The sequence below is a fragment of the Battus philenor genome, unplaced genomic scaffold, assembly GCF_028537555.1.
Source record: "Battus philenor isolate CCGP_79_NKW_IND1 unplaced genomic scaffold, ilBatPhil1.0.hap1 SCAF_27, whole genome shotgun sequence".
In the NCBI taxonomy this organism is placed as follows: domain Eukaryota; kingdom Metazoa; phylum Arthropoda; class Insecta; order Lepidoptera; family Papilionidae; genus Battus; species Battus philenor.
Window position 1 is genome coordinate 9,891,372 of NW_027181690.1, and position 26,327 is coordinate 9,917,698.

Consider the following 26,327-nt stretch of genomic DNA (forward strand, 5'->3'; position numbering starts at 1 on the left):
TGAAATGTTTTATATAAAATGAAAATAAATAATTGTTCCCATGTGTAAGTTTTCTTTAGTTTTTACCTACTTCATGTAGTTCTATACTTTGACTGTATGCAGGTTAAAGTGACAGTGGATAGATTATATAACTCGGGCATAACGTCCACCCATAGTAGAACAGTCGACCATATCAAGGTCGACGGAATATTGGCACTGGATGCAAGCCGCTTCCAACCAACCAACCAAGTGGAAATTTTTGAAAGAGGCCCATTTCCATCAATGAATGCTGAAATGCAGGCTGTGATAAAAAATGCTGCCAAAAGCACGCTACTAAGGAATGGCTGCGTTTTTAGCATGAAAAAGATTACGAAAGGGCTGGTCATTCATCTGATGGTTAATGATACGTTCTCGCGATTTTTGAAATTCTCAATCCATTTAAAATATGACTAAGTTCCGTACCCCCTAAAGGGATGATCGTCGGTAAGATGGTAGTTATTAATTATATAGTATTGCTTCTGCTCACAAATAAGTTACCACAGGAATTATAGCAGCGTCCTATGCGTACCGTAATGCCATACAAAAAATGCCATGCAGTGGGCATCTATGTGCTGAAATGACGACGACGAGACTTAGAAAGCCGCGTTCACATTTACTAAAAATTCTTTTAGAAAACAGATGCTCTTTGTCAATTTTAAAAGTGAATACCTCTACTATTGGTCAAAGGTTGTGGCTAAAGCTATTAACAACGAGTCTTGCTAATCGGTCTTAAATTATTAAAATACCTCTGTATGTCGACATTCATGTACTGTCAACTATAAGTAAAATAAAAGTGTATTTTAGGCTTTATTAACAATCGCAGCTTTTAGTACACGCGATATTATTTTATATATTTCACTTTTGGGTACAATATTGTACACTTTACTGCATCCATTACATTCCGTAGTCGCTGTAAACGGCGTGTTCGATCTCTCAACTCGTACGTTCCCAACGTATGAATTCGTGTTGTGTTTCTTCTCGCTATCAGTTAAATACAGTAAAGTTAAAATAGAATCCTTTTTATCGTTAACCGTTTTAATTTTACCCTTACTAACTTTATTAGGAAGTTTTTTATTATAGTTATATGTCTGTGGCACATCTGTAGTGATAGGTGCAACGTATCTATTTCTAACTGAATCTCTCTTTCCGTAATTCTGAAAGGACTTTGATGAAATCGTTGATGCAGTTGCTTCTTTTAATATCTCATTTAAATCTATTTCATCTAATAAATCTGCTATTACTTGCTCTCCAGAGATATCGCTGTCTTCAGAGGAGGATTTATCTGAACTCTCTTTGGACAGTACAAGATTAATACCGGACTGTAGTGGAAGTGACTGATCAGAATCGTCACTTGATTCTGTCGCAAGTTCCAGAAATATCTCTCGCGGAGTTTCCAATGTCGTCGGTATTTTTTTAATATGTTTCCCTTTGTGTTTATTTCTTTTTATATTTGGTTTATGTTTCTGTGTGGGATTGTAAAAGTTTTTGTTGCGTGCGTCTCTCTCATCAGAATCGTCTGTTACTTGAGTATATTCCTCTGTAACAGCTGTGTTTTCAAATGGTATCAGTTGCGTGTGTGGAATATCCGATTCAAATTCTTCAGGTATGAACAATTCAGTACGAGCTTCTCTTCCTTGTTCATTCGGCTCAGTCGTCTGTTCTTTTGTTGTAGTATTAATACTTGGATCTCTCAATATCTTCGCCTTTTGTTTCAATAAGTTCTCATATTTCTTCACTTCTTTACCACCAAACATCGTTTCTAAGAACTCCAGAAACAGTTTATCATCAAGCGTACGTAAGAAACTATCTGGATCTCTTTCATCGGTTACTGAAATTGGCAACTCCCCTTCTTCGAGCGGTTCGATTCTGAATGTCGTTGTGGTGATTTTAGTTGTTCGATAAGGTCCTAGAGGATCGGGATCAAGTCTCGGGGTTGATTTCTTTTTAGTCCGTGGAATTTTCTAGAACAAAAGGAAAAGAATCACTTTAGAGACATGCGTCTCGATTGAATTATAACGTTTTTTGATCTGGCTTATACTGCCGCCCAAGTGGAATTGCAGATACCATGGGAGTCAAAAGCCAGGGCGCAGAGGATCATCAACATCATCACATCAGTCGCTAGACGCTCACTGCTGAGTACAGGCCTCAACCAAAGATCGCCTTTAAGCGGTCTTACGCTGCCCACATCTAGCGAAACCACCTTAACTATATCCTCGGTCCACCAAGTTTTGACCCCAGGTACGCCACGTCTACCTACTCATAATCGCCACTATAGAACCTTATGACCCCGACTTATGAGCGAAGCTCTGAGCATACCTATTGCCATAACTCTCTAGGTGACCTTTGAGCTTTTTTATAAGGCCTATCGTAAGCGACCACCTCTCAGATCATCATAAGTCATCACCTACAACACACATTAGTCGCTAAGCCCAAAACCAAGGTAGCGATGCTCCAGAGCTTCCTGGGAAACCTCAGCTTGGATTGCTACATACTACAAATTCACCCAATTAAACAAAGGCGTACGCTTGGCACAAGACCTCAATACAATTATATATGAAGAATTCATACCAGTTTCATGATCGTCTGTATCCAACTATAATAGTATCCGAGTTTGGTGAAGACGGTGGGTGCGTCTGGGGTGCCGCAGACTGGGGAGCCAAAGCTCACCACACCCACCAGAACCCCGTCCACCACTCCTGGAGCTCCGACGTCACGCTGCATCCAGAATACCGTAGAAGAAACAATTATACAAGATGATTGCTTAAAGTAAGAAAAGGACTAATTTATAGCTACTTTCGCTATGTAGCAGTAGTCGTGCAATAAACTGCATCACCCGCCAGCCCGCTGATAAATGCGCGTGCGGCAAATAATGCGAATTACACAACTACCACCGTTAAATCACTCAACACTTGTTTCACCCCTCCACGGGGCATCCTAAGAAGTAATTGTAAGTGATTTACACTTTATTGCACGACTACTGCTTCATAGCGGAAGTAGCTATATATTATTCCTTTTCTTACTTAGGATGGACTTCCGCAAACTAACGCCTGAATCCATCAGAGATTGTTTAAAGGTTTAAAATCTTTAAGGGGTGATTGTATAGCTCGTTTGTGAGCAAAAATACTTTAAACCTTTTACACCTATTTTTATCATCCTGTATAAAGGGATCATTGTAATATGTTACATTAATTTATTTTTTCTGATGGAATGCAACTGGCCAATAATTTCTAGCAGTATGAATAATAGACGCGGATAGTAATAAGCAATAATTAATTCTATATCTAGTAATCGAGAATTTGTTAACAATTTTTTGTAATACACTATCATTACGTTATTCAATATTTATGAAACCATTGAATTTGGAATAGTTTTACATATATTGACAGCAAATCAACTATACATTCACCTTTTAAAGGTGTAAAAAATAAAATCTGTATAACATTAAACCTATGACAGTAACGTACATTGCACGCTCCGGAACCCTTCGCGAAGAAACCGCCGCAAAAATTGTTCCTAGTCACGTATTCCCTGTTGAATATCAAATATTATCATTAAACTGGAAAAAAGGCACAGCATTGTTTGACGATTTTATATTTACGTATTTTATTGTTAATCATGTTAAAATAAGAAAAGGAACGGAACGAAAGTCAAAAGGAGACACGATCCTCAGCGATAAAGAAAACAGAAGAGAGAAAGAAAAAGGTTAAGTCATGACACTACCTATTTAAGTATAGAGAGCTTTATAAAAACAGGTTCTTTATTCTTATTGAAGTATAAGGAATTTGTGGGAAGAACACCACCTGACTATTTTATAAAGAACGCCATTACGCTTTTATTTGCACTTTTATACACACATATATATTAATAAATATATATATATATATATATATGTATATATATACATATATATATGTATATATATACACATATATATATATATATACATGTATATATTTATTATATAGCCGTTGCTTGGAGTCCGTCAAATCTACAAGACATTCTAGAGTCGGTCGAGACTCGCTGGTTTGCAAAAGGCCCATAAAATATGAAGGTTCAAGTGGCGGCTACAGCTGTAGCACACACATCCTTTTATTTTTTGATACACTTTCATTTATTGTAAAGTTTCTTTCTGCTTCTTTTCCACAACTATAACAACTTGCGAAGCAGAGTAGAGTCAATAATAAAATAGATAATAAGTTCACTATCAATATGAGTTGTGTTATACGTTCCAATATTGAATAAATAAATGGTATCTTTTATCTTTATCATTTGGCTATTACAAATAATGACGCAGGTCTATGTCCTGCTTGTGCAGCTGTGGAGGTGCTATGTCGGATTTTATTTTAAAAAGTAAATTAGATTCTACATGCACAGCTGTTTCGTTGTACATTGATAAAAATTTGTCAATGACAATTAAATGAAGTGAACAATGTCTCACTTGGAATAAACTTCCTGGCATTCCCGCAGCGGATACACATCGAGCATGGCGAAAGACAGGATGTTGACCCAAGGGTCCGCAAGCGTGTTGCTTCTCTGAAATAAAACAAAGTTTAGACAAATCACATCCTAACTCATCATTTATAACGAATTTTTAAGCGAATTTCTATAATAAATAACTTCTTAAATTAAAAACAATTTTATAAAAGTTTTTTATTACGCTCTGTATACTAGCTATCGCGGCAAAAAAACTTTTTTCTTTTTTTTTCTCGTGCGTTCGAATTCAAATTCTAACTCCGATTTGAATTTAGACGCCGTCAGTCATGTAGCAGCTGCTGTTACGTTCGGGTCAAATTTGTAAATTGTAAATAGTCTTTATATACATGTAAATATACGTAACCTTGATCACCCTGACTATTATCTCATTTATTTATTAACACTTTATTATACACCAAAACTATGCAAAAAAAAAAACAAAAAGGAAATTTAACATACAGGTACAAAAGGTCTTATCGTCCGAGGCGATCTCCACCAGACAATTTTTAGATGGAGATGAAAGACATGAAAGGGCAATCCAGTGTACGTAATAAAAAGAAAAACTTATATTCAAACTACACCTTTCAGAGTATAATACATTTGCACATATACATACAATACACATACTATACACATACATATATACAAACATACTTATATATAAATATATATAACTTCCTCACCATGAAGAAGAAATGATAACGTGCTAGGGTTGTAACCGATCTCCTCTGCGAACACGTTTAACAGTACAAAAGAGATTGAAAAAATTATACATAAAATTATACATGACTCACCCCTTTCGCGCCCCACCCGATTATAGTAATACCTGGAGTATTTGTGGGCAGACTCCAAGGATGTTTGTCGATGGCAATTTTTTTTACGCTCTTCCGGGTTTTTTTCAAAAATCGGACATGACGTAGTAGCCGCAGCAGGCAGACATTGTTCCAAAGGTTCTTTGGGTTGTAGTCGGGGTGGAAGTAAATCTCTAACACCGGAATATTCTCCCCACCACCATTGTAAAATGATGAACCGACGCGAACTGAAAGGAACGCTGGGTTTTCTCGATAGAAGCGATTGTTCCAGGCGCTAAAATCATTATTTTTCAAATAACACGTATTTAATATAAATAGGTATTGTAAAATGTTATAACAAATATAAAATATATAACGTTTACCACGGATTATACAGGATGATTAGTTATGGGTGTAAAAACTTTAAATAGAAAAATATATAGCTCATTTTCTGTCAATTGAAATATGGCACATGCTCTCCAGGAATCAATGGTTTTAGAAATAAAAAAAATAATTAATGTTTACTATGTATTCCTTCAGAATTTGTAACACCACGAGTACCACAAGCATATATATTTTTTTTTATATATATGACCCCCGCTATTGGGGGCCTCTCGTATCCCTATTTATGGTGGGACAGGGACTTTATTTGCAGTTTATTTTTTCACATAGTTTTTTATTTTCTTTCTCTTCTTTCGTACTTTATTGTCTCTTTCGGTCTATTATCTATCTTTCATGCTACAGTTCTTCTATCTTTCTCTTTTGCTCTGTTCAATCTTTCATTCTTTCCACTTTTGTTATTACATTTTTCATTTTACACCACAAGCATATTACTGACAAACGAACAACATATATACCCTATTATAGCTTTTACACCTATAACCAATCATCCTGTATATGAATGTATACTTACAGTTGAAGACAAGAAGACGCAGTAATAACAAGATCAGATTTAACAATGGAACCGGCGCATTGGAATGTATTAAAGATATGCACGCTGGCCATGAATGGGTAATATTTTATTTTAGTTCTCGTTCCTTTATAAATACGTCTACCACTTGGCACTGAAGAAAATAAAAATTAGATAAATATATTTTAAATCGTTTCTAGATCAAAAATAACACTTTACTAAAAGGATTTCTCTGACGAATAAGAAATTTATTTTAAAGAGAAGGTGGTGTATTATGTCATCGTCAGAGGCGCATCTAAAAGGAGAATTCCATTGAAATATAATTCTTTATATACATAAATATAAATCGGGACTAAACTCTAATGAATAAACACTTATACTTCCGACTCTGTGTTGATATTATAGACCTGCCAGCCCCAGGAAGCGAAGACAATGAAGGTCGACCCGAGTAGTCCTCGCTCCGTAAACCCATACTACACTGCAGTCACAACACTACACATCTACACAGATATAGTTCCTTTCCTTGCAATGACGCTGCATAAAGCCTAAATCTGCTAGCAGTATAACATCAATCAAATAACATACAATACGCTTGTACTTTGAACCAGGTGTTTTCTTTAATCTACAATACCTAGTGGTCTTGGAAAGAATCTCACAAATCTATCCTTTGTTCTTTATAATAACTTCAATAAAACTTCATTTGATCAGTGTCACATAACTTCCTAATTACATACAATTTGACTATAATTATAACTACACCAATACCTCGCTTTGCGTCGTTTAGTTTTGCGTTTTTTTTTAAAATGCGTCGCTGCTTAATTAGTACTAATTTTCACTGTGCGTCGTTAGATTTTGGAGGTTGCGTTATGTGTCTTTAATTTTTTTTTTAAAAAAATTTTCTTTTTTTTTTCTAAAAGATGGCAACACTTTTGCTTATTGCGCCATGCCATCAAAACTCGGTGATTCTCTTTCTAACTAAAAATCAGCGCAATTTAAATAGTTTTATTTTCACTTTGTTTTGATAAATTTAGAGTTCAGTTTCAATTACGTAGTGTCTTGTTCTTTTTTTAAAAGAGAATTATAAATTTTTACGTGGTGTTTCTGGTTACAAAAAAGGTAAATATTGTTCTAATTTATTTGTTGGCATAGTTATATTATTTTTGTTTTATAAATGTTTACTTTATTCAATTTTCTTTTTAAAAAATAGTATTTTCGTGACCCTGAAACCTATCTTCGATCTTTACATGGTTTGCTATAGAAAATCTTTATTCACTTTGCGGCGTTTCAATTTGCGTCGTGTTTTTTTGGAACGTAACCCCGACGCAAAGTGAGGTATTGGTGTAACTGCATTCGTAACGATATATGATAACCTTTTGAAATTATATGTACTTACTCCAAAAATCATTATCCAATACAGTATAATCATCGACCTTCGTTTCATTTGCCATTGTATAATTATGGGACTCATTTCCTCTTTCCGATCTACGAGACTCTTCGAGTAATTTTATTATGTTCGAATTTATATCTGTAATAACTTTATTTACACCATAATTCTCCTTCAATTCGTCTAGTTTTGCTAGAAAACTGTCTACGTAATGCGCGACATCATTATCCTCGAAGCCAACTTCTTCTGAACTGTTAATTTTAAAATCGCATTGGTCCTCGTTCAGGAAGTCATTTAATATGGTCGTTAAATTATTAGTTGAATTATTAAATTTGTTACGATCAACTCTTGTAAGCGTTACGATTTCCTTCAAATTGTCAAAACTTTGAAATGTAACGGACATAAAATGCTTATGTATAATAGAAAACTCTTTGATTCTTGTACTATTTACTGGTTTTGGAAATCGTAAATTTGATAAGATGCCATTCGTCGTGTTTCTTATAATTTCTTCTGTTCTTACAAGATCGTCAACTTCGACTTTGGGTAGCACTTCCAATGTTTTTACACGGAGAAAAATATTTGAGAATGTGAGAAAGTGAAACGTAACAATAAATGAAAACATGAGAAATAACTGTATTCAAAATTCGGAGTTTTAAATAAAAGTTCAGTGTCAAAATGAAACAATCAAAAGCGATGTTTTATTTTTAAACCTTATCAATATTTTATAGTAGGAATATAAAAGAGAAATTGGGTAAGATTGTACGTCATAATAAAATATGTTTACGATTCAAATATAATGGATATTTTAACTGTTTCCATTTGCAACGTATACAAGATTCAATTCAAAAATATAGGCGCCCACTGCACGTCATAGACTTTCCTAACCTAACCTAAAGATCACACAATGAGTAAATTTGCGTATATTATAAAATAAACTTTCAATTAACCTAAAAAAGTACCGTAGAGGAGCCTAAACGAAGAAATGGTCATCTGTAGTGATAATGGGCAAAGCACATTTCGTGTAGCCAAAGGCTGTTGGGGTCAAAAGGTTTTCGAGTGACAACCATGAGTCGGTGGAGGCGGCGTGAGTAGGCCTCCCAATAGGTCGACCGACAACTTAGTCAAGTTCATGGGAAGACGGTAGATGCAGCGCCATATTTGACAGGCCTATGATATTCAATTTGCGTCTATCGGCCAATATCATAATGATGATGAAATAATATATTTTGTGATTAAATTAAAATTCATTGATTTAACATTACAGGGTGGTATGTAAAAGAGTGTAGATATTTTGCACGTTGATGTTCTACATAGGCTATAGACCAAATTTGACCTTCGAATCTTTTCACATATAATACTAAGCACCTAAAGGTTTTTCTACTCTGAGTATACAGTTTTAGACACTTCCGACACTTAGACGCCTCAACCCGTTGTAGTTACAACTAAAAGCTAAAACCACTATTTTTTTATTAATAAATTCTCTAATTACGTTTCAATTTAAACTTTAGAAACCGCATAAACTAAACATAACACTGAAGACCGCACAAAAACAGGTTTTTGTGCATCAACATATAACAAAACTGGCAACAAAAACCTCTAAGTTGTCTATAGTTCGGTCGCGTTAAGAATCAAGTTATTTATCAAATCGAATCACTTGATTCTTAATTTAGGAAAGTGACCAGTACAAGGCGAAGGTCGTATCCAATGAGTGGAACGGGACGCCAGCGGACATTAACGCATCAATGCATTCTTAACGCGAACGAACTATAGGCGTATTCCCATTAAAGAATTACTGCAATTTTTATTCTGGCAACTTAAATGCAACTAAAGTGAATTAATACTACGACTTAGCCAATAAAATATCTTGTTTAACTGTTTTTATTAATTAACTAGCTGATCCCGCAAACGTTGTTTTGCATAAAAAATAATGTTTATGATTTACAAATAAAAAATAAGGGTAATAAAAAAATAAAAACAAAAAATTTCGTCAAAAAATAAAAAAAAATTAAGGGTGAACAACCCTTAACACTTAGGGGTATAGAAAATAGATAGTAGCCGATTCTCAGACCTACTAAATACGCATATAAAATTCGGTAAAAATCGGTCAAGCCGTTTCGGAGGAGTACGGTAACTAACATTGTGACATGGAAATTTTATTATATATAATTTATTTAACATATGCTATAAGGCTTACATAAGCTTGTGTATTTTGTAATAATTTTGAAAGATTTACACATTTATTATCTCTGCACTATCATAACTCGTAGATAATACATATATAACATTAAGTCCGCAATTATACAATGTATAAAAGTCAATAAATAAATTGTAGTATCAGCCCATAGAAGCCTCCTCCAAGATGTAAGTCTCTCAAAGATTTCTTTGGGAGGTATACTTGCCACGCTTGACAGGTGGATTGTAGATCCTATGAAAACTTGTTTGAGAGCATTGGCAATTCCATATAATAAATGCACAGGTAGTGAATTTAATAAGACTACCCTGGGAATCTAACTCCATTACTAGTCCATCTTCTACAATTTGGCTACCACTGTTCATCTTTTTTTCATCATCATTCGTCATCAAATTAACAGCAAAGCCTCCATGAAGTGCTGAAAGATTTAGTCCTGGAAAGAGTGAATATCAGTTCATTTTTCCACTGGTCTTCAAAATCAGCATAGTAGAATAATTCAAATTTGTGTAGGTACACGTCTGGTTGGTAAAGATGACCAAAAAAGGTAAAGGATGCAAGATCTACCTTAAACTTGCTCATGATCATGTCCTGTACTTGGAATTTCTCTATCTCAACATATGTTTCTTATATAAAAGAAACACATCCTAATGTACCTTTAAAAATAAAAGAATGGCACTAGCATAATTAATAAAAATAAAACAGCAATAGTATTGATTGGAATCACATTTTTAATTGCTTTATCTTACAGAGTTATTTCGCTTATAATACAGTTGTCTACTCTAGTCCGCTTTAACGCAGCTAAACCAGAAAAAGCACCAATGCGCTGCACCTTAAACAAAATAAAGCTCATTTATTAATTATTAATGGTAATGATATAAATTTAAACTTAATAAAATAACCTAGAAATTTTGTAAATCTAGTTTAAGAGGAATTGCGTTTTGTTATTAATAGTAATAATAATGTAGCCTCTTTTTTTTTAAACTAAAGAAATTTATTTCTAGTAATTAATTTTACATCAAAAAATCTCATTTTGATGTGCCTCCAACATCCTCCATTCTAGTCAATTGATAATAGGAAAAATAGAATAAGAAAAGTGTAGTAATGTATTAAGAAAACACAACCCAAAGATAACTGTGATAAAAAAATAGAATATGTAAATAATAATAAAAAAAAAATGTACCTAGCCACCTAAGAGTGATGGAAAGAAGGCAATGAGACGATGAAAGCAAGAAGGAATGAAAGAACAAAATGAAAGATATTGTAATAGAAATAAGGTAAGAATAAAAAAAATTGAGAAGTTTGACAGTGAGTGAAGAATAAAGATGAAAAATCTGAAAAACATATTTGTAAACAAAGACCCTGATCCCAACTAATTAGGGGTATGAGAGGCCTCCAATAGCGGAGGCCATAAAAAAACATCCTCCATTGCATCTGATTAACTGCAGCCCTAAGCTACATGGGGAGATATTGGTGACTTTGATTTTAAAATTTTTTGATATGTACTCAAAAATAATAATCAGAGATATGATTCGATATATATCTTATTAAATTCAATTTAATATTCTTTATTGTACATGCTAAAAAATATATACATAGTGTCATAATACTAAAGAAAAAGTACAATGAGCACCACCTTATCACACAAGGCAATTATATTATACATCCAAAGATATTTTCTGATCAACAATATGGTGATGGCTTAAATGAGTTACTAATAGATAAATTAATGAAAGAAAATATTACTTGGGCATTAGCAGATATAGATAACTGTCTCTCTCACACAAGCAAGTAAAGTTACCTATCTCACTCTCCCATTCATATTCTGGGATTTATACAAATGGCCAAGTTTTACGTACTAAAACTGTAATTACATCATCATTATTACATCACCCAATAGACAGCATAGGCCTCCCCAGAAGATCACCACTTGGCCAGTCTTGCATTGTCCAGACCTAGTAACTTCCGGTGACCTTGAGAGTGTCTTTGATTTACATAATCATATTCTTTTTGAATATTTAACATAGGCAATATTACATATTTTGTTATTGAATATATTGCATGTACATTATTAATTAATATTACATGAGTATATTTTATTATATGTCATAAATCTAACTATATTATATATATTGCAATCCATTAAAAATTGTCTGTTAAAAGCCACTGATTCTTATAAGACCACTAATTTTACTTCTGCTATTTTGTTTATATATTTATGTAATATATAAACAAAATAGTATAGTGTTCAAAATCTGTTAATTCACATGAATACTTCTGGATTTAAGGTTTTTGATAAAGATAGAAATTAAACTTACAGTTTACTTCCAGCGGTTGTTCTCGTAGTCCCATTTGGAGGAAAGTCCATCAATAGGATTGACCTTGAGGTCCAACATCCTTCTCAGTTGAGCCTTCTGGGCTTCCTCACTAAGTGATTCAGGCAGAGGGCTGTATACTGAAATACAAACAAATTTTTAATATTATACATATTACATGTATTAGATCAAAAGATGTTTAATATTATGTTATAAAAATATATTTGAACACACAGATTTATTGGTCAAATGTGCATTTTAATATTGGATGCACAGAAGTGCTAGTCACGCCCCATGTAAGTAGTGAGACGGAGAATGGCATAATTGACAAGACGCACATGAGATATTTAAGAACTGATGGATCGAGGTTTGTCTATCTTGCCATCCACCGACTTTACCTAATTGTTGTAGTATTTCTCAACTAAAACCTAACCTGTTGTTTAAGGCATATATTTAAAAAAAAATATTTTTAAGAGCCTTACCAAAGAGCTTCATGCCCATGTAGATCCAGAGAGAAATAGAGGCAAGAGCTAGGGACCAGCCAATTACAGCCTTCCATTCGCCAGTGGGGGCTTGGAACTCAGCAAATGTCTGACAGAAGGAGGCACGGTATAAAGCCTTCTTCTCTTCCATAGTCAGTTTGCGCCAGTCACCCTTCTCCTTTTCACGGAGGACCTATGAATATGAAAACATTTTTATATCTTATTTTAAAAACACTACTTACACTTACAAATTTTATTATAGTTACACATTTGACTAAATATTAATATGGCTTTATACTAAAATAAAATTCAATCATTCAATTGTCCCAAAGATAGTCATGATGTCCAATTTTGCACTGCCCACATTCAGCAACTTCCTGGTAATGTACCAACCTAATTAATAAGTTATAATTGTTTAAAACTATATAATAAAAAAATTACAATTTTTTCATGTATTATGAATTATTCCAACATTGTGTTCCTACCTGTATATTAATTAAACTCAATGTATCCCGACTGATTTTTTCTGTTTATTTATATATATTCCATAAAACAAAAAAATTTAACAAACATTTATGCAATGTACAAAATGCATTAGCATGACTGTAGACATAAAATAAACAGTAACCTCCATGCTCACAGTAAAGAATTAAGTTGTAAAAAAAAAAGTTTATTTATTACATAAACATAACTACGTTTTTGATATCAAAGTTACTTTATAATTCATACAGTTAAATCATTTATGTTACCGCAGATGTTTAGAATTTGCTTCTACCACCCATATGATATGGCACCCTATGTTCTGGAATGACAAATGTGGACTATAAAATAGTGTAGAATACCCACTGACAAAGAAAACAGCTGACTTTTATAAGGTTGTCGGATGATGCTGTATACAGGCGGCTTCTTACTGGTCTTATTTTAATTCTATGGGAAGGCCTGAATGTGTCTAACAGTGAATGCTCTGCAGCTAAAATGATGATTATGATAATGAAATTGGTTTGATTATATAACATACCTTGACATCAGGTGTATCAGGGCGGAACCTGACGGCGGGCAAGGGAAAATCGGGCCTGTCCATGTAGTTGGGTTGGCCATTGAACCCATAACCCACCCATTCGCGGTTGCCGATCTGTTACAACATAATATGATAGATATTTTAACATCTGAAAGTTGCATAATATACTATTATATGCACTGTTCACTGACTAAATCTGTAGGGTTTATTTGGTATGTGATATATAGTGTGATTTTTAAATTATAATATAATTTACCCAAAACTTTAATCTTTTTAATAGTAGACAACTGCTTATAGAAACTGAATCAATAAAGTAAAATATTGTGGCAAAACATTTGTCAAAATATGAGATACATAAATAGACATTTACAAGAATGGGCTCTGAGGCAAATTAAGGCCTATGCAGTTACCATGAGAGCCTCACTTATGGCTAAGTCATAATAGCTACTATAATACAGTAGCTGGCAATTGATTAGAAATTTTAATCTTTATTCAAGCACAATTCATATATACTCTACACCTGATGCAAAATCAGCACAATTCCACTTGGTAGCAGAAACTAACTTCCAGAGATAAGACAAGAGAAGCGTACTACATATACATAATAAGCCATAGGAGCACTGTGCAATAAAGACAACTCTAGTAAAAAGAACTATGCCAATATTTGCAATTGGTCTAAACTGCCAGATATGCCATGTCAAATGCCAAACTTATGTTCCATGAATTACTTTTAACATTTCTTTTAAATTACCTTGGCCAGCTCACTGGATGCCCTGGTACCAACAGGAACACGGATCGCATCGATCAACGCGCGGCGCAAAAGTAAATTGGCCATGGTTCTGAAACACCCGACATTTACATGTTTTAATTTTATGATGTAGACTGAAGCCCTTTACAATTTTAGTAAATCATTTTAAATTATACAAACTCTCTATGTGGTGCTCTTTTTATTAAAATATAAGGATCATACATAAAAGGTATGAATTTATTACATACACATTTATTAAATAATTAGCAAAATTTTAGGTAATTTATAAAAATCAAATGGTAATATCATTATATACAGTTGTTCTGGAGTTTTTTTTTTATATAAAGGGAAAGTACCAAAAAATGTTTACTAATCTATAATGGTGCATGGAATGTATAAATAAAGGAAGACATTACTTTGTTTTTAAAAGGTTAAGGGCATTTAAAAAATCATTTATGTCTTCTATGTACCAACCAAATGAGAAACCTCAGCAAAATGTGTTAATAGTAAAAATTAACGATGTACGAAATAATAACAAAACAAAAGACGTACGTATATATATATTACTTGAAATTACACGAATATATAATATAAATAAATAACATAATTTACAATATCATTACTAAATAAATACCTAGTAATTAATACTGAATGTATCGAATAAGACCGATGCAGTAACTTGTAGTTTGATACGCGATAAAGTAAGGTTAGTAGTACAAGTATTGATTGGAGTTACATAACAAGAAAAATTCTTAGGATACTCAAAATAAATGTCGAATTTATCTAGAGTTATAAGATATGTCTTGATATAATTAAATTAAATAAATGTCCATCCACAAAACAACTGCAACCAAATAAACAGCTAAAATTAATATTTGAAATTAGAACAACCAACCAAATACAAAGTACAGACGTAATTTTATAATCCTTGCTTTTAAGTTTACTAAGTATTATTTTTCTAATAACAATTCAAAATATAAACCATAAGAATAATAACATAAAATAAAAATATTTTACCTTATTAAATTCTACTTCTGTCCGGATGAAATTTTGACCAACACCACCCGAAATATGAGAAAAACAGCGACGCCTTACGTCAACTATAGAAAACCTTATTACGTTCCAATTTCTAAAGATCAGCCAGCGATCTTCAGAATTTAAGTAAAAAAAAAGAATTCAAAAATATCTATTGAGATGTTTAAATCATTACCACTATTAAAATAAAAGTCTCAATATAACAAGTTTTTATTATAATATTAATGACAGAAAATTAGGTGTTGACGAATACATAAACAATAAAGATGATGTAAGGTGTATATTAAAGTTATAACAAATTTGTAATAAATAACAATATTTGACAAATACGAGTAAATGTCAATATTTGATATTAATAAAACAAAGTAGAAACGGATAACAATTAAGTTTAAAAACATTAAAATCAACTTGTATTTAATCTTGAGCGATGTTATTACATGAGGTATGACATTAAAATATAAGTAAAGAAGTTTAATTTATAAACATTAATAATTTTTTTTCTCTTTGAATGTTATGCATCAAGTAAGAAAGAATATAAATATTTAACTAATCATATATAAGTTTAATATCTGTAATTAATTTTTTATGGTGTTTAACACAAAGGCCACTTGGATTAACGAAATGTTCGGAAATATGAATCTTTTTTAAAGACAATAACTACTCCAATCCTAACAGAGCAATAAAGTCCGGGTTCTATGAACTTAGCCGATTTTACACCTTTGCCAGCTTTGTCATCGAATTACGGGTACTATATAATCTGTGTATCTTAGATATAGGGTATCATTTTACATAAATTACGAATAATAAATGTTTCTCATGTCGATTTATATTGTTATAAAGGAAACATTACACAATAACTGTTAGCTCTTCTATTATTGGGAAATCGTTTTTAAAAAATGTCTAAAAATCCTTTTTATTATGTAGAAAAACACAATATTACTAATGATGGAGTTGTTTTATATTAGTATATTAATAGTTCGTGTTCTTTCTACGCATCTGCATTACTTTCATAAATATAGTTTGATTTATTTGGGACGTTTATATTTTCCGATGATTTTTCAAATATATTCATCCCGAACTCGATGACCTTGTCGTCTAAATTTTCTTCATAGTTATCAGAAACGTCAATATTCTGATCTTCAAGTTTCACATTAATTAATTCGTGTACACTTTCCGTTGGAGAATTATCATCGTATTTATTATTAAATAATTTTAACTCATGCGTCTCCATCAACTCGGTGACCCCTTCGGTTACTTTTGGAGAAATGGTTGTCGTTAACACGTAACTACGATCCGCAACCTCTAAAGAATGTGGTTTTTCAACAGGAGTTTCTTTATTATTAGCTTTCATTGTTACTTCTTGGACTGAAATTTTTGCAAACAAATTAATTAACTTTTTAGGAAGACCTTTGTAGAGATCGTTCAGAAATTTCGGCATTTCCATGTTTTGCGAGGGCAACATTTTTGACATAGTATTAAGAATGACATCTTCTTGTGAATTTTTTTTGCCTTTGCCAATACGTAGGGCTGCAGGGGCTGCCACAGTACGTTCCGTTTCATCTTCCCTAAAGTAATCATAATTAGTAGTTTGAGTATCATATATTTTTTCGGAGTTGTCAACATTCGCATTGGATTCGCCCTGGGGAAATACAGAATATTTATTTAGAATATAAACAATATCAGATGATGTAGTGTGACAAAATAAATAGTCTTATAAAAGTCCTTTCATAAGATTGTAAACGAAAACGTTTCCGAGAAATTTGTTTATCAATCCGCTTTGAAATTGAATAGTATTCTTTCTATTTTTAAACATTAGTTAAAGATGGTCACTGGTGGATTAACGTCGCGCTAAAAGTGAATATCAAATTCACGAGTTGCCATTTTGAAATCCACACAATATGGCGGCACAACATGCATGTTATGTATATAATACTATCGTAGTTTAATCTGTATACAGACGATTTAGGCGTGTGAAGTGTAGATTTATGATGAGATAATAATTTTTATAAGAAGAACCGGAAAGTAATATCGTTTCTATTGACAAATTTTCCAAAAATACGGATTGATTTTTGCGGCTCCAGCGATAAAAAATTGCATACTAGATGGCAAAGGGTTGTTGATAACTAAGGTATATTGGTGATTAGAAATAAAAACTTGTTAAAAATGTTGTCGTGTGAATTTAACATAAGGAAGCGACATTACTTTCCGGTCCCTCTAAAAATTTAGTTAGGAATGATCTCAAATTTTCATTCATTCATTAACGTCTAAGTGCTTTAATCACCTGTTCAATGATTGTGTCAATCCAGTTAGCGTAGTAGCCGAGCTTGGTGAAAACTGTTGGAGCATCAGGCGTACCACACACGGGTGCCCCAAAGCTGATGACGCCTAGTAGAACGCCGTCCTCAATGCCCGGACCGCCTAGGTCTCTCTTAAATCAAGTTTCACAGACGGCACAGATATATTATTCTATTGTTACGTCCCACGGCAGAAATGATGATGACAACATCATCATAATTTCAGCCGTGGGTCATCTGGTGGACATAGGCCCTATACAAGGTGATTGGACAGCAAAAATCTGTAAAGCTTTAACACCTATTTCCAATTAACGTGGTCACTGAAACATGTTATATTTTTTTTCTTTTGAAAAAAAAATACGGAAACTAACAATTTTCTCCTTTTATGTATCTAATCAAACTTAATTTATACAGAGTGATTGGTTACATGTGTAAAAGCTTGAAAGGAGTAAATGTATTGTTCATTTGCTGTCATCTAAAGTATGGTACAACCTTTTTAGAAATCGATCGTTTGAAAAATAATAAACAACGTAATGATAATATTGTAAAGAAAACGTTTCCAAAAGTTGGAAAAAATATAAAATTAATTTTTATTTATTATCTGTCCCAGCAGGTTCCAATACAAGGAGTTATTGGCCTGTCGCCAATAATTCCTGGTATTAGAGCCTTACAATAGAAAAAATCAATTATTATATAATTTATATAATATGTAATATATTATTTCCTCTACAGATTTTACACCTAAAACCAAACACTCTATATGCACAGAGTTTGATAAAATATAAGAGAAAACGAACAGGGGAATCACGCCGGAGCGCTCTATGTTTGTCGGACGAAAGAGATCTACAATATTTCTCGCCTTGTGATTGGGTTACAAATTTTATCGGTAGAATATTGTTTTCACAGTTTTAAGAATAGGTACAAATATGGGCTAAATTTGATCAACCTACACCCCGTCAAAGCTCTACCGCGAAGAGCCTTAACAACGTGCGAGCGTCCCCGTGCAACCGGCAGGCGCGTCCCCAGCTTTTAGTTTCTAGTTTAAATCTAGTTCACGAACCCTTTCACTCGGTGAACATAGTACCGATGAAGCTGTAAAAGCCTTAAGGTTAACAGCATTAACATAATCAGAAACAATCAACATATACACTTCTACTTTGGACTTCGTGTTGTCATGATCTTGAAGACCTACCGGGCCTAGAAAAAAACCCACACATTCGTTTTATTGAAGTTAAACTTACATTGCATGCGCCGCCGCCTTTTGAAATGAAACCGGCGCAAAAATGCTTCGACGTTACATATTTACTGAAATATGCATCAATGTATCAATTATATAGCTGTAAATTTAATAAAAATATACTTCTTTATTCTTCACCCTTATCATTATTTTAGCCATAGAACGTACACTGCCAGGCATAGGCCATCTCCGTAGATTTCCAATTGGACAAGTAGAAACCGGTTCAATGTCTTCTGATGACTTTAATAAGCTTCTGTTCATCATGTGGGCGGACTCTACGCTGTGCTTGCCTCCAAACACCACCACCACTCCGTAACACCTACTGCCAACTTCAACTTACCCATCCGCTACTTTTTTTGGAACTAGCTTGCACTGCTGTCAAGTCACATTTGCAGATTCCATGGGTGCGAGTGGGTAGGGTAATAAGGGCGCATTGCCTCAAACCTCTTTTAAAATAGTGAAGCTCGAAGGCTCACCTTTTAGCATTCCGACTCAAAGGCACCCGAAAAGGTTTCGGCCTTAGTCAGTTGCTATTACCTGGCTATTATTAAGACCACTTCGGAGAGCGTTAGCGCTAGAAGAAGTGGCGGAAGAAACTCCCGCAATGCTTCTATTCTATTTCTATTCTTTTCTCTTCGTTCTGTTGTAACGTTGCAAGTTAACGTCCCATAAATCTTAGTTAAAATTTTAACCAAAAAATATAATCACGAGAAACGTCTCATAAATCGCAATACAGCAAAAAATTGTTCAACCCTTAGCGGGTAACGGTATATCTCAAGTGGCGTGGGGTCGTGGGAGCGTGCTATTGGTTTAACGGATCTTTGTTTTTATAACAAAAATTCCTATGCGCCCGCGCACCAGCGACAGCAGTTCACATTTGCCAGGAGAAGGATCCAGGCCTCGGTCGCGTTCACTAGCTAGGTGTCGTCTCACGCACCGACGCACACTCTTTGCGTCGGTTGCGTTCACCAGCTATGTGTCTTCATACGCGCCGGGGCCAATTAGAATTTACGTTATAAATTTACGTCTTGGTCCTATTCATTCTCCGGGCATCATTTAGCTCACGCCACAACCTTTACATCGTCTCGCACCCCAAGGGGTAAGTGTTGAACAAATATTATAAAGACATCATTATTAAGTAGCGTTTATCTATAAGTTAGAGCTCAACATTTTGTCTGTGTCCATAGTTCCATCATTATGTATTCATTATTACTTTCCAATTGTTTATTTATTTATCTCTCCTATCATTGTTTTACATGCTTTACATTTTGTAACTCCGTTCTGACAGTAAACAATCACATCAACTGCTTTCGGTTTCTGCCCTTACTTCATCGCAAGCCATCTCCGGGTTTACTGTAAGCGGAGCAAAATGTACATATACTTATATATGTATACCATAACTGTGACATTAATTCACAGGTGCGAGTTTAATGCTTCGAGTTTTATACTGCAAGTTTTAGACTGCGACTTTTATGCTGCGAGTCTTGGACTGCAAGTTTACACTGCAAATGTTACACCGTTGGAATTATATCACCGTGCACCGGAACCGACACAAAGTGTTGAACAAATATTTTGAAGACATCATTATTAAGTAGCATTTATCTATAAGTTAGAGCTCAACATTTTGTCTGTGTCCATAGTTCCATCATTATGTATTCATTATTATTTTTCAATTTGTTTATTTGTTTATCTCTCCTATTCTTGTTTTACATGCTTTACATTTTGTAACTCCGTTCTGACAGGAAACAATCACATCAACTGCTTTCGGCTTCTTTCCTTCCTTCATCGCAAGCCATCTCAGGGTTTACTGTCAGCGGAGCAAATTGTACATATACTTATATATGTATATCATAACTGTGACATTTATTCACAGGTGCGAGTTTTACGCTGCGACTTTGATACTGCTACCTTTATACTGCAAAGTTTATACTACAAGTTTTAGACTGCAAGTTTTACATTGCAAGTTTTAGACTGCAAGTTTTACACTGCAAGTTTTACACCGTTGAAATTCATATCAACTTTCACCGGAACCATCACATCCTGCTACCTACCGGCGCTCCCTGCTCTCGACTTGCTGCCGCCTGACTAGTCCTGGGAGATCGTGCGGCTGGCTACCACCACCATCAGGGGAGTACCGAGCTGCGGTGTAAAATTAGACCAGGCCTTCTGCCCACTACCCTTAGTTAAATAATTAAATATACATATATTATTCTTTTTTGCCTTTTGTTGCCAACTACCCTTAATTAAATATATATTAAATAAATATATATTTTTCTCTTATAACGGCACACTGGCGCCCTTAACGTGGTATTAAAAGGTCTGATTTTGCATTGTAGTGTAGTTATGTGATTGTTTTTTTTATTTAATTAATTTTGTAAAACGTTATTTTTGCCTTTTCTACTGCCAGCAACTGAAGTGTACATCCTTCACTTAAAAAAGTTTTTGTTTAGTTTAACATACATTTTGTTCTTATGTTGTAACTTTTTTTGCTTCTGCTATTTTTTCATAGGACCGTACACATTAGTTGCAGTTATACGCATCATTTTCATATTTTTTTGTGTTATTTTTTTTAATTCTTATACTAGCAACCATAACGTTCGTTAGTGAATTTGTAACAGAACGGAGTAGATTGAGTAGAATACTTGTTCAACACCTTCCTTGTTGTGGTGCATTTAATTTTTTTTTATTTCTCTCTTTACCAATTTATAAAAGTAGATTAAACATGGCGCTATTGTTAAAAACTTACGTAAACAAATCGCTACACTGGGTCCTCTTTTTCCTTCTGAGGATGTTTTATACAGTTAGCAATGAAATTTCGGACGATTCCGATAGCGTAGAAGACGTGCTTGTTAAGACATACGTTATTCTTGATTCTTTATGTAAAATATATAATTAAAAATAATTCTCTCTTAGTGTATGTATTAGAAAACATGGCCGGTAAAAATGTTGGAACATGGCACATAAAGGATTTAAAAAAAATAGGTTTGAATAAATACCAAACATAATGCGACACAACATAAACTAAAGCATTACCATTAACCGCGTAATATTTCGTTTGGGTTATTAGGTAGAATGAATCTATAACCTTCATAATTGTTTGGTCGCGTTAGTAATCCTTATAATGATTACTATTGCTAGTTTGTTTGCGAGAAGTATGAAAGAATGAGTTTAAAAGGATAAAAATGAAATTGTTATCAATAAGGTTGGATTTTATTTCCTTTAGATGAAATAAAATCCTTCGGTGACGCGCGGGGTAATGTAACGTTGCAAGTTAACGTCCCATAAATCTTAGTTAAAATTTTAACCAAAAAATATAATCACGAGAAACGTCTCATAAATCGCAATACAGCAAAAAATTGTTCAACCCTTAGCGGGTAACGGTATATCTCAAGTGGCGTGGGGTCGTGGGAGCGTGCTATTGGTTTAACGGATCTTTGTTTTTATAACAAAAATTCCTATGCGCCCGCGCACCAGCGACAGCAGTTCACATTTGCCAGGAGAAGGATCCAGGCCTCGGTCGCGTTCACTAGCTAGGTGTCGTCTCACGCACCGACGCACACTCTTTGCGTCGGTTGCGTTCACCAGCTATGTGTCTTCATACGCGCCGGGGCCAATTAGAATTTACGTTATAAATTTACGTCTTGGTCCTATTCATTCTCCGGGCATCATTTAGCTCACGCCACAACCTTTACATCGTCTCGCACCCCAAGGGGTAAGTGTTGAACAAATATTATAAAGACATCATTATTAAGTAGCGTTTATCTATAAGTTAGAGCTCAACATTTTGTCTGTGTCCATAGTTCCATCATTATGTATTCATTATTACTTTCCAATTGTTTATTTATTTATCTCTCCTATCATTGTTTTACATGCTTTACATTTTGTAACTCCGTTCTGACAGTAAACAATCACATCAACTGCTTTCGGTTTCTGCCCTTACTTCATCGCAAGCCATCTCCGGGTTTACTGTAAGCGGAGCAAAATGTACATATACTTATATATGTATACCATAACTGTGACATTAATTCACAGGTGCGAGTTTAATGCTTCGAGTTTTATACTGCAAGTTTTAGACTGCGACTTTTATGCTGCGAGTCTTGGACTGCAAGTTTACACTGCAAATGTTACACCGTTGGAATTATATCACCGTGCACCGGAACCGACACAAAGTGTTGAACAAATATTTTGAAGACATCATTATTAAGTAGCATTTATCTATAAGTTAGAGCTCAACATTTTGTCTGTGTCCATAGTTCCATCATTATGTATTCATTATTATTTTTCAATTTGTTTATTTGTTTATCTCTCCTATTCTTGTTTTACATGCTTTACATTTTGTAACTCCGTTCTGACAGGAAACAATCACATCAACTGCTTTCGGCTTCTTTCCTTCCTTCATCGCAAGCCATCTCAGGGTTTACTGTCAGCGGAGCAAATTGTACATATACTTATATATGTATATCATAACTGTGACATTTATTCACAGGTGCGAGTTTTACGCTGCGACTTTGATACTGCTACCTTTATACTGCAAAGTTTATACTACAAGTTTTAGACTGCAAGTTTTACATTGCAAGTTTTAGACTGCAAGTTTTACACTGCAAGTTTTACACCGTTGAAATTCATATCAACTTTCACCGGAACCATCACATCCTGCTACCTACCGGCGCTCCCTGCTCTCGACTTGCTGCCGCCTGACTAGTCCTGGGAGATCGTGCGGCTGGCTACCACCACCATCAGGGGAGTACCTAACTGCGGTGCAAAATTAGACCAGGCCTTCTGCCCACTACCCTTAGATAATTAAACACATATATATTTTTCTTTGTGTGCCTTTTTTGTCGCCATCTACTACTACCTTTTTAATAATTATAAGGAAATTATTTTCCCTAATAACGGCACACTGTACCCTTATACTTTTCAATTTTGTTGAGGTATCCAAATACAAAATTCTCTTACTCATTGTATAAACTCTGACAGTCCTTTATGTGATACATGTTCAAACGCGAAGAGGACAAGCGTCTCGTTTCATAGAATTCATCATTCGGCTGCAAAAGAGGAACGGATTATCAAAATATCCTAATTATTATCTTAATCTTATATAAAGTTATAAAGTACAATTTATCTATTTATTTTACCTCTGTATAAAATGTCAAAATATTCGTTTTTCGGAAATAAAAAAAATATTAATAAATAATTTACACAAATTGATGTCTAAAACAAACAAATATAATAGTACCTAAACTTTCGAGACATTTTACACAAAATAAATTTCTGAACGCACACATGAATAGTTGTTACAGTATTTGACAGGATTGGACAATAAATGTTTGACATGTAATGATGACATGAGCATTTATTGAAATGATTAAGTATTCATTATACATATCGAGTTTTCATTGTTTTTAAGATGTATTCTATTCGGGCGGAGACAAATCCAACGAATCAATAACCATGAAAATTGGTTCAGCAGATCTCGAGTTATAAATGTTGTAACAAACCCGTCTTTGTTTTATATATATATGATGTGTTACGTGTGATGGACATTTCTTCTTTCTTTCTTTTAGCCGATGGACGCCCACTGCTATACATAGGCCTCTGCAAAGATCGCCACGATGACCGGTCTTCCGCTGCCCGCATCCAAGGACTTCCCACCACCTTAACTATGTTGTCGGTCCACCTAGAGGGGGCCTATTCTCGCTGCGCCTATAGGCTCCTGATCGCCACTCGAAAACCGTTCAACCCCAACTGCTATCGGTCGCACGAGCGATGTACCTCTCCCATTTCCATTTCAGACGAGCAATTCTTCGAGCTACGTCGGTGATGTTGGGTTCTTTTACGGATCTCTTTATTTCTTATTCTATCTCGCAGCAAACCTCCCAGCATAGCTCTCTTCATTGCTCTCTGGGTGATCTTGAACCTTTTTGTTAGGCCCATCGTTATGATGAACATTTACTTATATATTGTTATTTACGGTCATATTGGAAATCTTCGAGGAATGTCTATATTCAGCAGTGGACAATCTACGGCTGAGATAATGATAATAGTGGCATCCTTTAATTTGAAGTTACTAGGGTTACAAACAGATGATTAGGAAAGGACTCACAACAAAGACGGACGGGTTTTTAAAAGAAAGGTATTATTTGGGTTTCACCCACGAAACCTTGCAAACAGGCTGCAATGTCTATGTGTCTAATTTTCCCTGGTGAACACGAGCGTGGAGATATATGTAGGTATTAGCTGTTCTCTGATAGTTGGAAAATAAAGACGACAAACGACTGTAAACTGAACTATTGCTAACCTAATGTACATTGCTATTTATTAATATTCTTATAGATGCAGCAAATGTAACATGCTACGAATACACCGTGCTATCAGAGAAGATTTAAAAAGACTTAAGGAAGAAACTACCACAGAAGATTAAATGACTTGCACATAAATTCCCAATAAGAATCAAACACTTACATATTTAGCTCCCCAACCGAGCACAGTGACGTGATCTACATTAATAGGTATTTGTCTCGGCACTCTATCAAACTTGATCCGCCTTATCTTGTTCTTACTTCTCAGCTGCGACTTGCGCTCCAGTTTCAAGATGGCCAAATTATTTCCAAGCGTCATGGCGTCGTACTCCGGATGGACAAACACTGCACTGACCTTGAACAATTCGCCTCCATGCGTCGCGTAATCACTGCTTACTCTAACGAATATAACTTGAGATTGTTCGTTCGTGTCGGCGTCCCTTGTAACATAGAAAGTTAGGAAAATTATATCGGACCATAGGCGCTCACTAAAAGACACAGGCTTCTTCAAAAGATCATCACAATGGCCGATCTTGCGCTGCCCGCATCTAGCGAGTTCCCATGACCTTGATTATATCGTCGAAACATCTAGAGAATGCTCTACGTTGTAGTTAAGGGCGAAGGGAATAGACCTACCAAATTTCAAGACCCCAAGCATTATGATTCCAGAGATAAATAAAACAAAGTTGAAACGAGATGGACAGACATCATAAAATTGTCACTAATGAGTCAATAAATAAATGCTCTCACTCCGCCAAACCCCGAGCTACATGGCGATGTATAGAAAGAGTAGTGGGGGCACAAGAACGAAACAGGACATTACCACATCCACTCTGCCGTCCGCAAATTAGATATTGTTAACATTTGAATCTTGTATACATTTAGTTAAATATTTAAACCTATGATAGATATGTCTAGAATAGTAATAAAGAATTTGGTTGTTTCTCTGCTGTCTTCTTTGTAAAATCGTAAAAAAATATTACGTACGATCGTATACAAGTTGCAGCCGTGATCACGAAGTACCTGGCGATGAGTGATCCCCCACACATGAAAAGATTGTCCACATGCACGCTCGCTATGAACGGATGCTCCCGGGCTGACGCCTTGGTACCCTGATAAAGTCTTCTACCGTCTT

General features: G+C 34.5%; 3 protein-coding genes across 3 annotated transcripts; all 3 read right to left on the minus strand.

The window, feature by feature from the left end:
- Window positions 1-812: 812 nt before the first annotated feature.
- LOC137925756 (uncharacterized) lies at window positions 813-6,287 on the minus strand. The gene is made up of 6 exons (XM_068769225.1): window positions 6,196-6,287; window positions 5,286-5,577; window positions 4,457-4,551; window positions 3,483-3,546; window positions 2,587-2,733; window positions 813-1,979 (listed from the first exon to the last, which is right to left on the minus strand). Exons 1-6 carry the CDS (start codon window positions 6,285-6,287, stop codon window positions 819-821), a joined length of 1,851 nt encoding a protein of 616 aa, XP_068625326.1. The 3' UTR covers window positions 813-818.
- A 4,188-nt stretch (window positions 6,288-10,475) lies between these two features.
- Window positions 10,476-15,447, minus strand: LOC137925411 (cytochrome c oxidase subunit 4 isoform 1, mitochondrial-like). Its single transcript, XM_068768842.1, has 6 exons — window positions 15,345-15,447; window positions 14,331-14,418; window positions 13,580-13,693; window positions 12,562-12,754; window positions 12,083-12,219; window positions 10,476-10,596 (listed from the first exon to the last, which is right to left on the minus strand). Exons 2-5 carry the CDS (start codon window positions 14,412-14,414, stop codon window positions 12,086-12,088), a joined length of 525 nt encoding a protein of 174 aa, XP_068624943.1. The 5' UTR covers window positions 14,415-14,418; window positions 15,345-15,447; the 3' UTR covers window positions 10,476-10,596; window positions 12,083-12,085.
- A 360-nt stretch (window positions 15,448-15,807) lies between these two features.
- Window positions 15,808-25,759, minus strand: LOC137925487 (uncharacterized). The gene is made up of 5 exons (XM_068768934.1): window positions 25,356-25,759; window positions 23,850-23,938; window positions 18,898-18,961; window positions 17,644-17,790; window positions 15,808-17,001 (listed from the first exon to the last, which is right to left on the minus strand). The coding sequence occupies exons 1-5, from the start codon at window positions 25,509-25,511 to the stop codon at window positions 16,351-16,353; spliced, it is 1,107 nt and encodes a 368-aa protein (XP_068625035.1). The 5' UTR covers window positions 25,512-25,759; the 3' UTR covers window positions 15,808-16,350.
- Between the last annotated feature and the right edge of the window lie 568 nt (window positions 25,760-26,327).